Raw genomic sequence first — 15738 nt, forward strand, 5'->3', positions numbered from 1 at the left:
CAAAATACCATGGACTTTCTTCAGAGAGTTGGAACAAATCATCTTAAGATTTGTGTGAAATCAGAAAAGACCCCGAATAGCCAGGGGAATTTTAAAAAAAGAAAACCATAGCTGGGGGCATCACAATGCCAGATTTCAGGTTGTACTAGAAAGCAGTGGTCTTCAAGACAGTGTGGTACTGGCACAAAAACAGACACATAGATCAATGGAACAGAAGAGAGAATCCAGAAGTGGACTCTCAACTTTATGGCCAACTAATATTCGACAAAGGAGGAAAGACTATCCACTGGAAAAAAGACAGTCTCTTCAATAAATGGTGCTGGGGAAATTGGACATCCACATGCAGAAGAATGAAACTAGACCACTCCCTTGCACCATACACAAAGATCAACTCAAAATGGATGAAAGATCTAAATGTGAGACAAGAGTCCATCAAAATCCTAGAGGAGAACACAGGCAACACCTTTTTTGAACTTGGCCACAGTAACTTCTTGCAAGATACATCCATGAAGGCAAGAGAAACAAAATCAAAAATGAACTATTGGCACTTCATCAAGATAAGAAGCTTTTGCGCAGCAAAGGATACCGTCAACCAAACTCAAAGACAACCTACAGAATGGGAGAAGATATTTGCAAATGTCCTATCAGATAAAGGGCTAGTATCCAAGATCTATAAAGAACTTAATTAAACTCAACAGCAAAGAAACAAACAATCCAATCATGAAATGGGAAAGAGACATGAAGAGAAATCTCACAGAGGAAGACATAGACATGGCCAACAAGCACATGAGAAAATGCTCCACATCACCTGCCATCAGGGAAGTACAAATCAAAACCACAAGGAGATACCACCTCACACCAGTGAGAATGGGGAACATTAACAAGGCAGGAAACAACAAATGTTGGAGAGGATGTGGAGAAAGGGGAACCCTCCTGCACTGTTGGTGGGAATGTGAGCTGGTGTAGCCACTCTGGAAAACAATGTGGAGGTTCCTCAAAGAGTCAAAAATAGACCTGCTCTATGACCCAGCAATTGCACTGCTGGGGATATATCCCAAAGATACAGATGAAATGAAACGTCGGGACACCTGCGTTTCCAGCAGTGTTTCTAGCAGCAATGTCCACAATAGCCAAACTGTGGAAGGAGTCTCGGTGTCCATCGAAAGATGAATGGGTAAAGGAGATGTGGTTTATGCATACAATGAAATATTCCTCAGCCATTAGAAATGACAGATACCCACCATTTGTTCTGACATGGATGGAACTGGAGGGTATTATGCTGAGTGAAATAAGTCAATCGGAGAAGGACAAACATTATATGTTCTCATTCATTTGGGGAATATAAAAAATACTGAAAGGGAATAAAAGGGAAAGGAGAGAAAATGAGTGGGAAATATCAGAGAGGGTGACAGAACATGAGAGACACCTAACTCTGGGAAACGAACTAGGGATGAGGGAAGGGGAGGTGGGTGAGGGGTGGGGGTGACTGAGTGATGGGCACTGAGGGGGGCCCTTGATGGGATGAGCACTGGGTGTTATTCTATATGTTGGCAAATTGAACAGCAATAAAAAGTAAATTTACAAAAAAAAAAAAAAAAGACAAAGAACAAAGGAGCCCTCAGCAGAAAGAAAGGAGCTAATCAAATCTGGTTCTTTCACTTTCCAGAGTTCTGCCACCATGTGAGGCTACTGCCCCAAACCTGTAGTCACATGGAGGGAGCCCCTGCCTCAGGCCTGCCAGTAACTTGACATTACCTGAAGGCAGGGAAGGCAAGCATGGAAGGTGAAAGAGGGACTAGAGAAGCAGGAAACTGAGCAGGAAAGAAGAATATATGCCTGCAAATTAAGGTTGAATTTGAGACAAATTCTACCATTGAAGGCTGTTACATACTAGCCAGGTTCAGTAGTAAAGATCTGTATTTGATTCTTGAATCATTCATGTTTTTGTTAGGTCTATAATACTTATTACAAACATACAAATCTTCATTTCTAAGGTTCAATAACTGACTTGCATGTGAATTTTTTCCGTGACAGGAGTTTATAAGTTCAAGAGTAATCGTAGCTAATTTGAACAAAAAAAGTAGGTCTAAAAGTCCTAGGGTATCTTACTGTGTCTGTTTTTAATCCTTTAGTCCTGCCCTGAGTGAATTGACAGCAGTATCCTCTGAAGGACTCTCCAGTGCACAGTGAGCTATGATGAGTACATTACATAGATATGTATCTGTACACACACACAAACACACACAAACATTGAGATTTGGGATGTTCACTCTCAGGATCACGCATGGGAATACAGAGTTCCCCTGATAACTGTTTGTAAAGTCTTCTCTATAAGCTTCTATATACCCTTTGTCTTTTAAAAAGAGATAGAAGACGAATAGGTCATAGAAGGAGTTCTCTTTCCCCTAGTCTTTACCCTTAATACTAGTAGCCAAACTACAGAAAACTTAGATTGCCTATGCCTGTGACTCTGTTGGAGTGGGTCAAGGGAGGAGAAAAACCTTTTTGGAGAAAGGAGAATAATAGTAAATGATAAACAGTAAATAGTATCACTGGACAAGCTGCAGAGGATGCCTCAACAGAAAAGAATGGAGCTAATAGACCTGGATCTGTTTGTTTTTCTACCATGTGCAGCTGGTCCCCCAAGCCCAGACCTACCATCACATTGCATAGAGCCATTTGCTCAGACCTGTGGTGACTTGATACTATTTGAGGGTTAGAAAAGACATCCATGACTCCTAAGGAGCACAGACGGATTGGAGGTACTTCAGGAAATTAGGTTATTCAACTGAAATGCATACTTTTTTTTTTTTTAGATTGATTGATTGATTGATTCAGAGAGAGAGAGAGACAGAGACACAGGCAGAGAGAGAAGCAGGCTCCTTGCAGGAAGCCTGTCATGGGACTCAATCCCCGGTCTCCAGGATCACACTCCGGGCTGCAGGCGGCGCTAAACCACTGCGCCACCGGGGCTGCGCTGAAATGCATACTTACACTGATGTAAATCAATCAATCAATCAATCCCACCTTAAGAAGATGTTATACTTTGGGTCAGATTCAGTAGTAAAGAACTATATTTAAATCTTGAGTCATTCGTTTTTTGACAGGTGTAAGGTATTCATTACATATAAGGCCTCATTTCTGGGGGAAATGACATATCAGGTTTCAAATAACTGATTTACATGTACATTATTAAAGAGTCATCTATTTTGCACGTTAAAGAGTAATATTAACTAGTTTGAACCAAAAAATATTTAGAAAATTATGTAGTGTCTATGTCAATTTATTAATTTTTTCCATTGAACTAAGATTTTCATTATTTTCATTACATAAAGTTCATTTCTAGGGTAAAATTAAAAACCAGGCTTCAATGAGCTGATTAAGATCTTATTTTTTAGGTCAACTAGATTATAAATTAGATTGTAGATTGTAGAGTAGACAATCTACAATCTAGTACAACTAGATTGTAGAGTAATTGTAGCTGATTTGCATTTAAAAATAAGTCTAGAAAGGCAAGGAGTCTTACTATATACATTTTTAATCCTGTAGCTATAATGCAAATGAATTGGAAAAAGTAGCCTGTGTTAGAGCCACCAAGGAAAGGTAAGATATAAATATATGTAGAGAGAGGAAGGGGAATACTGAAGTTTAGGAGATCCAATTAGTTATGAAGTCCTGTCTCTAACAATTATTTAGATCTTATCCAAGGAAAAGATATCCATGACATGTGAGAAGTAGAGGTGGTGGAGGGACTGAGGTTCCAGATAACTAATTGACATATTTTTTAAGAGTTCAATCAGTTTAAAAAAAAAAAGAGTTCAATCAGTTTATATATTGTAGAGTAAATATATCTAAATTCAACCAAAAAAAAAGTAAGTCTGTGAACCCACTTGGTTCTATGTACATTTTTAGTCTTTCACACTGACCTGAATAAAGTGATGTCAGAAGTATTTGACTACTTAGATATATTTTACCTTTCAATAATGATGCATTAAAGACTACTGATATCATTTATTTGGGTCAGTGCTATATATACATTGATCTCTCTACATATAGAGAGAGCCCAATAAAGGCAGAGAGACACAGAAGAAGACAGAAGCAGAAGACAGAAGAGGGGAGGGGAAATGGGGAAGGGAGAGACAGAAAAGGACAAAGGGTGGAAGAAGGAAGGGGGGTGAGATGGCAGGGAGATGAGTGGGGGAAAGGAAGCTAGAGAGATTTGTAAAATTCAATCTTGGAAGTACTCATGAGAATGAGTTTTCTGGACAATAAATCTAAAATTCTTTCTAAATATTTAGATTATCCAGTGAGCTAAGTCATGTTTACTATGTCCTTTAGATTCAAAGACTTATTTTTGTTCAAATAAATTTTCACATCACTGTTCCATGTAGCAAATCTCTAATGACATGTTTTTGCATTTGTTGGTGGTTAAAGTATAATAGAACGACTCTCCAGAATCCCTGATGATGGTGAAGACATTGTCTTTCTCAATTCATATGAGTAAGTCAGTTTGAAGTTTGGAGGAAGGGGGCCCTTAGTGGATCTCTTATCTTTGCAAGGTAGAGCTTGTGCTAAGGCAAAAGTAAAAAAACTGTGGAAAAGTATCAAAATGTTTGTGAGGGAGAGTACACAATAATGACTTAAATTAAATTAACAGATAAGTACCATGCTTGAAAAAATATTTCCATACATTCACAGGTAAATGTTCTTGTAGTTTAATGGGTTTTGTCTATGAGCAAATGGGACTGAGAACAAAAGTGAACACATTTTTCTAATTAAGGGTATCTTTCATGCTCATTGGGATTTTATTAATTTTAACTTGTTTCTGAGTAATCTCCCTAAGAGTACTTCCTATTGCACTGACTTGAAGGCATTTTTACCATGTACTCATTCATGGCAAGGAAACAATACATTCTTAAAGTCACATGTGTCTAAACTGTAGAAATATTGATGAGATTTTTCTTCTGCTTTTCTTTTCAACACTTATTTAGGCATTCAGAAGCTTGTGCCATTGTTAGAGAGTGAGTAGTGCTGAAGAGGAAATTAGCTGGTCACTGTTGGAATTTTTTTGCTGTCTAGACAAAGATTTACGTGGAAAATAAAAGGGAGACTAATGAATCCAAATAGATTTCCAGATTATCCATGAATTAATTTGCATTTTCTATGACTTTTCATCATGGGCCATCAATGAAGAGTGCACTCTGACATCCTAACTCTGGGAAACGAACTAGGGGTGGTGGAAGGGGAGGTGGGCAGAGGTGGGCGGGGGTGGGGGTGACTGGGTGACGGGCACTGAGGGAGGCACTTGAGGGGATGAGCACTGGGTGTTATTCTGTATGTTGGCAAATTGAACACCAATAAAAAATAAATTAAAAAAAAAAGGAGTTCACTCTGCTACTTAATTGCATTACAGATCTACATATTAGCTATACATTTTCTGCAATGAGGCTGCCCAGAACTGGAGCAAAATTTGTTTTGTTTTTGTTTTTTTTAAGTTTTTAATTCCAGTATAGCTAACATATAGCGTTATATTGGTTTCATGTTTAGAGTACAGTGATTTAAAAAAAATACAATATAGTGATTTGACAGTTCTATGTATTACCAGGTACTCATCATGACAAGTGCACCCTTAATCTATTTAACCCAACCCCCACATACTGGGTCACAAATCAGGTCTTAACCGATACCAAAAGATTGAGATCATCCCCTGCATATTCTCAGACCATAATGCCTTGAAATTAGAACAAAATCACAAGACGTTTGTAAGGATTTCAAACACGTGGAGGTTAAAGACCATCCTGCTAAAAGATGAAAGGGTCAACCAGGAAATTAAGGAAGAATTAAAAAGATTCATGGAAACTAATGAGAATGAAGATACAACTGTTCAAAATCTTTGGGATACAGCAAAACCAGTCCTGAGGGGGAAATTCATCGCAATACAAGCAGCCATCCAAAAACTGGAAAGAACTCAAATACAAAAGCTACCTTACACCTAAAGGAGCTAGAGAAAAAACAGCAAATAGATCCTACACCCAGTAGAAGAAGAGAGTTAATAAAGATTCGAGCAAAACTCAACGAAATTGAGACCAGAAGAACTGTGGAAGAGATCAACAAAACCAGGAGTTTGTTCTTTGGAAGAATTATTAAGATAGATAAACCATTAGCCAGCCTTATTAAAAAGAAGAGAGAAGACTCAAATTAATAAAATCATGAATGAGAAAGCAGAGATCACTACCAACACCAAGGAAATACAAACGATTTTAAAAACATATGAACAGCTATATGCCAGTAAATTAGGCAATTTAGGAGAAATGGACGCATTTCTGGAAAACCACAAACTACCAAAACTGGAACAGGAAGACAGAGAAAACCTGAACAGGCCGATAACCAGGGAGGAAATTGAAGCAGTCATCAAAAACCTCCCAAGACACAAAAGTCCAGGGCCAGATGGCTTCCCTGGGGAATTCTATCAAACGTTTAAAGAAGAAACCATACCCATTCTACTAAAGCTGTTCGGAAAGATAGAAAGAGATGGAGTACTTCCAAATTCGTTCTATGAAGCTAGCATCACCTTAATTACAAAACCAGACAAAGACCCCACCAAAAAGGAGAATTATAGACCAATATCCCTGATGAACATGGATGCAAAAATTCTCAACAAGATACTAGCCAATAGGATCCAACAGTACATTAAGAAGATTATTCACCATGACCAAGTGGGATTTATCCCCGGGATGCAAGGCTGGTTCAACACTTGTAAAACAATCAATGTGATTCATCATATCAGCAAGAGAAAAAGAAGAACCATATGATCCTCTCAATAGATGCAGGGAAAGCATCTGACACAATACAGCATCCATCCTGATCAAAACTCTTCAGAGTGTAGGGATAGAGGGAACATTCCTCAGCATCTTAAAAGCCATCTATGAAAAGCCCACAGCAAATATCATTCTCAATGGGGAAGCCTTTCCCCTAAGATCAGGAACAAGACAGGGATTTCCACTCTCACGACTGCTATTCAACACAGTACTAGAAGTCCTAGCCTCAGCAATCAGACAACAGAAAGAAATCAAGGCATTCAAATTGGCAAAGAAGAAGTCAAACTCTCCCTCTTCGCCGATGACATGATACTCTACATAGAAAACCCAAAAGCCTCCACCCCAAGATTGCTAGAACTCATACAGCAATTCGGCAGTGTGGCAGGATATGCCCAACAATCAGTGGCATTTCTAAACACTATCAATGAGACTGAAGAAAGAGAAATTAAGGAGCCAATCCCATTTACAATTGCACCCAAAAGCATAAGATCCCTAGGAATAAACCTAACCAAAGAAGTAAAAGATCTATACCCTAAAAACTACAGAACACTTCTGAAAGAAACTGAGGAAGACACAAAGAGATGGAAAAATATTCTATGCTCATGGTTTGGAAGAATTAATATTGTGAAAATGTCATTGCTACCCAGGGCAAGTTACACATTTAATGCAATCCCTATCAAAATACCATGGACTTTCTTCAGAGAGTTGGAACAAATCATCTTAAGATTTGTGTGAAATCAGAAAAGACCCCGAATAGCCAGGGGAATTTTAAAAAAGAAAACCAGAGCTGGGGCCTCACAATGCCAGATTTCAGGTTGTACTACAAAGCTGTGGTCATCAAGACAGTGTGGTACTGGCACAAAAACAGACACATAGATCAATGGAACAGAAGAGAGAATCCAGAAGTGGACTCTCAACTTTATGGCCAACTAATATTCGACAAAGCAGGAAAGACTATCCATTGGAAAAAAGACAGTCTCTTCAATAAATGGTGCTGGGGAAATTGGACATCCACATGCAGAAGAATGAAACTAGACCACTCCCTTGCACCATACACAAAGATCAACTCAAAATGGATGAAAGATCTAAATGTGAGACAAGAGTCCATCAAAATCCTAGAGGAGAACACAGGCAACACCTTTTTTGAACTTGGCCACAGTAACTTCTTGCAAGATACATCCACGAAGGTGAAAGAAACCAAAGCAAAAATGAACTATTGGGACTTCATCCAGATAAGAAGCTTTTGCACAGCAAAGGATACCGTCAACAAAACTCAAAGACAACCTCCAGAATGGGAGAAGATATTTGCAAATGACGTATCAGATAAAGGGCTAGTTTCCAAGATCTATAAAGAACTTCTTAAACTCAACAGCAAAGAAACAAACAATCCAATCATGAAATGGGCAAAGGACATGAAGAGAAATCTCACAGAGGAAGACATAGACATGGCCAACATGCACATGAGAAACTGCTCTGCATCACTTGCCATCAGGGAAATACAAATCAAAACCACAATGAGATACCACCTCACACCAGTGAGAATGGGGAAAATTAACAAGGCAGGAAACAACAAATGTTGGAGAGGATGTGGAGAAAGGGGAACCCTCCTGCACTGTTGGTGGGAATGTGAACTGGTTCCTCAAAGAGTTAAAAATAGATCTGCCCTACGACCCAGCAATTGCACTGCTGGGGATATATCCCAAAGATACAGATGCAATGAAATGCCGGGACACCTGCACCCCGATGTTTCTAGCAGCAATGTCCACAATGTCCAAACTGTGGATGGAGCCTCAGTGTCCATCAAAAGATGAATGGATAAAGGAGATGTGGTTTATGTATACAATGAAATATTCCTCAGCCATTAGAAACGACAGATACCCACCATTTGCTCTGACATGTATGGAACTGGAGGGTATTATGCTGAGTGAAATAAGTCAATCGGAGAAGGACAAACATTATATGGTCTCATTCATTTGGGGAATATAAAAAATACTGAAAGGGAATAAAGGGGAAAGGAGAGAAAATGAGTGGGAAATATCAGAGAGGGTGACAGAACATGAGAGACACCTAACCTTTTGAAATGAACAAGAGGTGGTGGAAAGGGAGGTGAGTGGGGGGTGGCGGTGACTGGGTGACAGGCACTGAATGGGGCACTTGATGGGATGAGTACTGGCTGTTATGCTATATGTTGGCAAATTGAACTCCAATAAAAAAAAATCTGTGTTGTTTGATTAAAAACTTAAATATATGAATGTCTTGTATCCTATATAGGGCAAGTAATTTTTCTGTTTGTCTATCTTTTCACTATGCAGAAATTTCTAATCTTTAGGCAATAGAGTATATCTATACTCATCTTTATACTGCATGCCTTTATTTTTTTAAGAAATTAATTTTGAACTGTTTTTTTAAGATTTTATTTATGTGTTTTTTCATGAGAGACACAGAGAGAGAGGCAGAGACAGAGGCAGAGGGAGAAGCAGGCTCCATGCAGGGAGCCCAATGTGGGACTTGATCCCAGGACTCTGGGGTCACGCCCTGAGCTGAAGGCAGATGCTCACCCATTGAGCCACCGAGGCATCCCTAACTCATGCCTTTAGAGTAGAGCTTAGAAACCTAACGTATATAACAAAATTTCTTCTATGTTTTGAATTTGTTTTCTACATTTAAATAAAACATCTTCCCAGAATTTATTTTGTATTAAGGTATAAAGCATAGGAATTTATTTTTCTCCTGAGTGACTACTGGTTTTTCAACATCAAAATTGCATCACCCTCTATTGTCTTTGCCCTATTTTAATGATCTTTATTATGCCTATCACCTTATAATTTACTAGGCTATTTATTTATTTATTGTACTTATGGTCTATCTTCACAATAAAAATGTAAGCATCATAAAGGAATAACATTTTGTTTATTTTAACTGCTTCTCTCCAGTGCCTACAGCAGTACCATGGCACATAGTAGGCATTCAATGAGATTGGTTGAATTAGTTAACTTGTTATTGAAAAAATTTTCCTTTTCAATGATTTTTAAACCCCTCTCTATTATATTATGAATCTTTACAGACTGCTTGCAGGATCTATTTTATTCCATCATTTCACTAGCCTTTTTATTATAGCATATTTTTCACACATTAAGGTATAATTTACAGCACACTAAAACATTTTTCAACTTAAGGTACAATTTATATATAATGAATTTATGCATTGTGTGGCAGTTCTGTGAGTTTTGACTAATACATTCATTTAGCCACCACCATAATTATGATAAGAAAAATTATATCATCTCCCTAAAATTTCTCAAGTCTGTTTAGCCCCTCCCACAACCTCAGGCTGTGGCAATCACTGATCTGTTTTCTGTCCTTATAGTTTTACATTTTCCAGAATGTCATTTAATGGATTTGAGTGGAATTATAGCCAATTGAAATTGGCTTCTTACATGCAGCATAATGATTTAGAGATCTATGCATATTAATACATGTATCAGTAGTACATTTCTTTTTATTCCTGACTTGTATTCCATTATTTGAATATACCATATTTCCTTATTCATTCACCCATTGAAGGACATGTGGGTTATTTCAACTTTAGGCCTACTATTTGTAATGTGGCTATGAACATTTGCAAGCAAATCTTTGTGTGGACATAAGTTTCATTTATCTTTGGTTAATGCTGAGCAATAGAATTGCTGAATCTTATGGTAAAGAGTATGTTAATTATAATAGAAATAATTTACCAAAAGGATACCATTTCATGTGTATGAGGGTTCTGGTTGCTGTGTATCCTCATTTGTACTTGGTTCATCCTTCCATTTTGTTTATTTTTTTAAGACAATTAATAGATGAGTAGAGATATCTCATTGAGACTTGAAATTGTACTTTCTTAATGATCATGATGTTATCTTTTCTTTTTTTTTTTTTTATTTATGATAGTCACAGAGAGAGAGAGAGAAGCAGAGACATAGGCAGAGGGAGAAGCAGGCTCCATGCACCGGGAGCCCGATGTGGGATTCGATCTTGGGTCTCCAGGATCACGCCCTGAGCCAAAGGCAGGCGCCAAACCGCTGCGCCACCCAGGGATCCCTGTTATCTTTTCTTATGCCTATTTACTTCTATAGATTATTTTGATGAAATGTCTGTCCAAATCTGTTTTTGTTTTTTTCTTATTATTGAGTTTTGAGAGTTCTTGATATATGCTGGATACAAGTTCTTTATCAGATGAATGTTTTACAAGTATTTTCTCTCAATCTGTAGCTTGTCTTTTCATTCTTTTAATAGTGTTTTTTGCACAGTGGAAATTTTAAATTTTGATGAAATCTAATTTTTTCCATTGAGATTGGGGTTTTGATGCTGTAAGAAATCTTTTCCTAATCCGAGGTCACAAATATTTTCTGTTTTTTTCTTGAAGTCTCATAGTTTTAGGTTTTACATTTAGGTATATGGATCCGTTTTGAGTTAATTTTTGTGTATATTGTGTGATACAGGTGGAAGAGTATTCTTTTTGCAAATGTATGCCCCATAATTCTACTACAGCTTCTTGTAAGGTTCTCTTTTCTCTATAGAATTGCCTTTGCATCCTTGTTGGAAATCAATTGACCATATACAGGGTCTATTTTGTTCTACTGTTCTGTGTGTCTATTCTTTAAACCATATTGTCTTATTAACTTCGGAGTAAATATTTTTACAGGTAGTGGTATCACTCTGCCTTTCCATATAAATTTTAGAATCAAGTTGTTTATATCTACAAAAAATTATGCTGTGATTTGTCTTATTAAGATTATGTTGAATCTATAAATTGGTTTGAGGAGAATTGACATCTAACCAATATTGAATTTTCTAATCTATGAACATGCTACATTTCTCATTTGGACCATGTTTTCTTTCACATGTTTTTATAATTTTCAGCATGCAAATCCTTCACATATTTTGTTAATTTATACTGAATTATTTCATGGGTTTTAGTGCTGATATAAGTAGTACAGTTACTTACATTGCTATTTTTCAATTGTTAATTACTAGTCTACAGAAATATAATTGAATTTTGTATATCAGCCTTTATTTGGAACTTTATTTATTAAGTCTTTCATCATTAAGGTTGATATCAGCCATAGGTTCTTTTTGTAAATTGTCAGGTTAGGGAGCTCATTCTATTTGCAGTTCACTGAAGGTTTTTATTATGAATGGCTGTTAAAATTTTGTTTAAAAACTAGTATTTTTTACGTTGTGAACATTAATAAAGGGAAACATCACTAAAATGAACTTGGGAGGCTTGGCAGAGGGAGTTCTTATATTCTACATTTGCTGCCAATTGCAAATCCAATGGGAAGAGACTTTGCAAATCAATACTACTTTACCAGCCCAGCAGGAAGAAGAAAGACTTTCTTCCTCCCCTAGTAACAGCTCAGCCAATGAGACAACTCACAACTTAGTCAATGAAGAGCCACTTATACTTCAACCTCCCAGTTTACTCCAGTGTACTTTTAGTTTATGACAGACCCTTCCAACTTTCCACTTTCCTCTATAAAATAGTATTTCTCTTCTTCATGGTTTTGCCATAGCTTGCTTGTCCCAGATTGCAATTCTCTGCTATTCCCAAATGAACACATTTTTTGCTGCGAAAATAACTGTCAGTGTTATTTTTTAAAAATATTTTAAAATTTACATTCAATTTAATTAACATACAGTGTATTTATTAGTCAAAGGGAGAGGTCAGTAATATATCAATTGCATATAACACCCAGTGCTCATTACATCAAGTGCCCTCCTTAATGCCCATCACCCAGTTATCCATCCCCTTACACACCTCCCCTCCAGCAACCTTCAATTTGTTTCCTATAGTTAAGAGTCTCTTATGTCTCTTATGGTTTGTCTGTCTCTCTGTTTTCATCTTATTTTTCTTTCTCTTCCCCTATGCGTGTCTGTTTTGTTTCTTAAATTCCACATATGAGTGAAATCATACGATAGTTGGCTTTCTCTGACTGACTTATTTCACTTAGTGTAATACCTTCTAGTTCTACCATGTTGTTGCAAATAGCAAGTTTTCATTCTTTTTGATGGCTGAGTAATATTCCATTGTTCATATATACCACTTCTTCTTTATCCATTCATCTGTCAATGGACATCGGGGTCTTTCCATAGTTTGGCTATTGTGGACATTGCTGCTAGAAACATTGAGATGCATGTGTTCCTTCGAATCACTGTGTTTGTAATCCTTTGGATAAATACTTAGTAATGCAATTGCTGGGTCATAGTGTAGCTCTATTTTTAACTTTTTGAGGACCCTCCATACTGTTTTCTAGAGTGGTTTCACCAGTTTGCATTCCCACCAACAGTGTAAGAGAGTTTCCCTTTCTCTACATCCTTGCCAACATCTTTTGTTTCCTGGGTTGTTAATTTTAGCCATTGTGACCGGTGTGAGGTGGTATCTCATTGTGGTTTTGATTTGTATTTCCCTGAGGGCAGTTTTATGTTTAAGGTTAACATTACTTGGTGATCTCAAATGGAATCCAGAGAAGACCCTCAACAGCTCTGAGGCTGGTGAGCAAACAGGTGCTGGTACCCACAGAGCTAGTTGTACTCACTGCTTTCTCGCCCACCCTGGAGTTTGAGGGTAAGTTTTCTCCTAGATTTTGACTCTGCACTTTATGTTCAAGCTCTTCAGACTTTATTCAGGACCTGTTTTAAGGTCTTGTTTTTTTTTTTTTTTTAATTTGAGAGTACTCATTTGACCTTTGGTCCAACTCTTTTTCAGAACCAGACTGTTCCTGTTGGAATTGTGCCAGTTTGAAATGTTGGTCTGACCCCCTTTGGGGATTGGACCATTCCATCTAGAACTGCCTATTGGAACTACACTAGCCTTTAGTCTGACTCCTGTTTGGAATCAGACTGTTCCTATTAAACTGTGCTAGCCTTTGGTCTGACTCCTTTTCAGAACCACATTTTTCCTATTGGAAGTTTGCTGGCTTTTGGTTTGATTCCTTCTAGAACCAGGCTGCTCCTATTGAAAATACTGTTGAGGGATTTTTCTCTTTATTCTAAAGAAAAAAAAATTCTAAGAAATGGGATTTCAGTCATCAAAATGCTCTGAGGGTTGCCTTCCCCCTCCACCACCACCACCACTGGGACTCTGTGGGTTTTATGTTTTAAAACTATGGTTCCTTCAAATGTGCATTTATAACTATGTGGACTGACCTAACCAAAAAATAATTTAGAACTTCAATGGTCTTATAAGAAATTTCAATCTCCCCCAATTTTTTTTACTCAAAATTAAGTTAGAAAGCCATGGCTCTACTACAAACAAATAAAAAACTGAATGGGATACCTCTTTTAAATGGTATTTCGAGGCTTCCAGATGTTTTCAGGATTCTGTTTGCTTCTTTGTAAAATACTGTTTCTAAATTAATTGAAGCAAACAAACAATTGAAAGGAGTCAAAATGGCTTCTGAGGCCTCTCCCTGCCCGACTCCCCTGCTGCAGACGCCTCGAAGCCACCTTGTGCTCAGTACCCCCCCACAGAACTTGCCTTTTCCTCCCCCTCTCCCTACGCCTCCTCTCCTGAAACCATTAAAACCTGCCTCTTCACAGTTAAGTCTTGTGAGTACCTAAATAAACCTCAAGTTTCCCACATTCCCTGGACTGAGACCAAATTGAGAACCATAGTTAAAAGAGTTTCTTTAAAAAAAAAAAAAAAGATTTTATTTATTCATGAGCGCAGAGAGAGAGAGAAAGAGAGGCAGAGACATAGGCAGAGGGAGAAGTGGGCTCCATGCAGGGAGCCCCATGTGGGACTCGATCCCAGAGTCCAAAGGCAGATGCTCAACCACTGAGCCACCCAGGCATCCCTAAAAGAGTTTCTTAAAGTGATTAATACCTCCATAAGTTTACTGAAGAATTTAGTGTAATTATTCAAACTTCCACCCTGGTTTCTCAGATTTCTATCAGTTTGTCCACATGCTTGTCGGTGACCAGGCCAAACATTGGATGAAACTAGCTAGGGCAGCCTGGGTGGCTCAGCGGTTTAGGGCCTGCCTTTGGCCCGGGGTATGATCCTGGAGACCCAGGATCGAGTCCCGCATCGGGCTCCCTGTATGGAGCCTGCTTCTTCCTCTGCCTGTGCCTCTGCCTTTCTCTCTGTGTCTCTCATGAATAAATAAAATCTTAAAAAAAAAAAAAAAAAAGAAAGAAACTAGCTAATGTGCAGCCACACCCCAGCAGACTTAGTCTAGAAGGGATGATGGTCTAGTGAGGCCAAAGAAAAGACCCAGAAACAGAAATTGAAATTGGGAGAACTTATGTATAGGGAATCCATGAGTACCCAACTGTACAAAGCATCCACTGCTGGGAGCTATGTACAGCAAGTTTTTATATCATAGCAATTTACTCTACCAACTATCAGTGGCCTTTCCCCACCTTGCATGGACAGTATTTCCAAGGAGATCAAGGCCTGCCACCTGGAGACACTTAATTAGAAGAGAGATGCCCCCAGAGCCCCTGAGCTTGAACACTGAACAGTGTTTTTCTGTACATTCTGCTTGATGGGAATATAGAGAGAAGACAGGATCTCTACATTCTCCAGATAGTGCTTAACAGGGGCACTTGGGATATGCTTGCATGATCTGGCTATCCAGCATGTACCCTGCATCCCAGCACACCTTGAATGGCCGGCACATTCTTTACATGCCCCTCTTCCATGATGTCTCTGGAGCCAGATATGCCGAGGTACACTGCAACCAAATCCCACAGCAACAGTATAAGCCACAGCATTCAAATTATAGGAGAACACAAATAACTAAGAAACTATAAAAAAAACATTCTGCCAGGAACAAAGCAAATGATTTAACCAAGCACTAACAAGGTCAGTAGCCAGGGAATCAGTAGCTTTAATATGTTCAATTAAACTAGTCATGACTTGGGAAATGTGAGA

General features: G+C 38.1%; 1 protein-coding gene across 10 annotated transcripts in view; it reads left to right on the forward strand.

Annotated features, from left to right (window-relative positions):
* LOC606856 (phosphatidylinositol 3,4,5-trisphosphate 3-phosphatase TPTE2) overlaps positions 1-15738 on the forward strand; it is a 160403-nt gene that overhangs the window by 50181 nt on the left and 94484 nt on the right. For all 10 annotated transcript variants that reach the window (XM_038573132.1, XM_038573133.1, XM_038573137.1 and 7 more), the window contains 3 exons: positions 2133-2186; positions 3550-3603; positions 4435-4500. In XM_038573132.1, coding sequence (XP_038429060.1) covers positions 2133-2186; positions 3550-3603; positions 4435-4500 — 174 coding nt within the window. The remainder of the gene's footprint in view (positions 1-2132; positions 2187-3549; positions 3604-4434; positions 4501-15738) is intronic.

Source organism: Canis lupus, chromosome 25 (assembly GCF_011100685.1).
Source record: "Canis lupus familiaris isolate Mischka breed German Shepherd chromosome 25, alternate assembly UU_Cfam_GSD_1.0, whole genome shotgun sequence".
Taxonomy (NCBI): domain Eukaryota; kingdom Metazoa; phylum Chordata; class Mammalia; order Carnivora; family Canidae; genus Canis; species Canis lupus.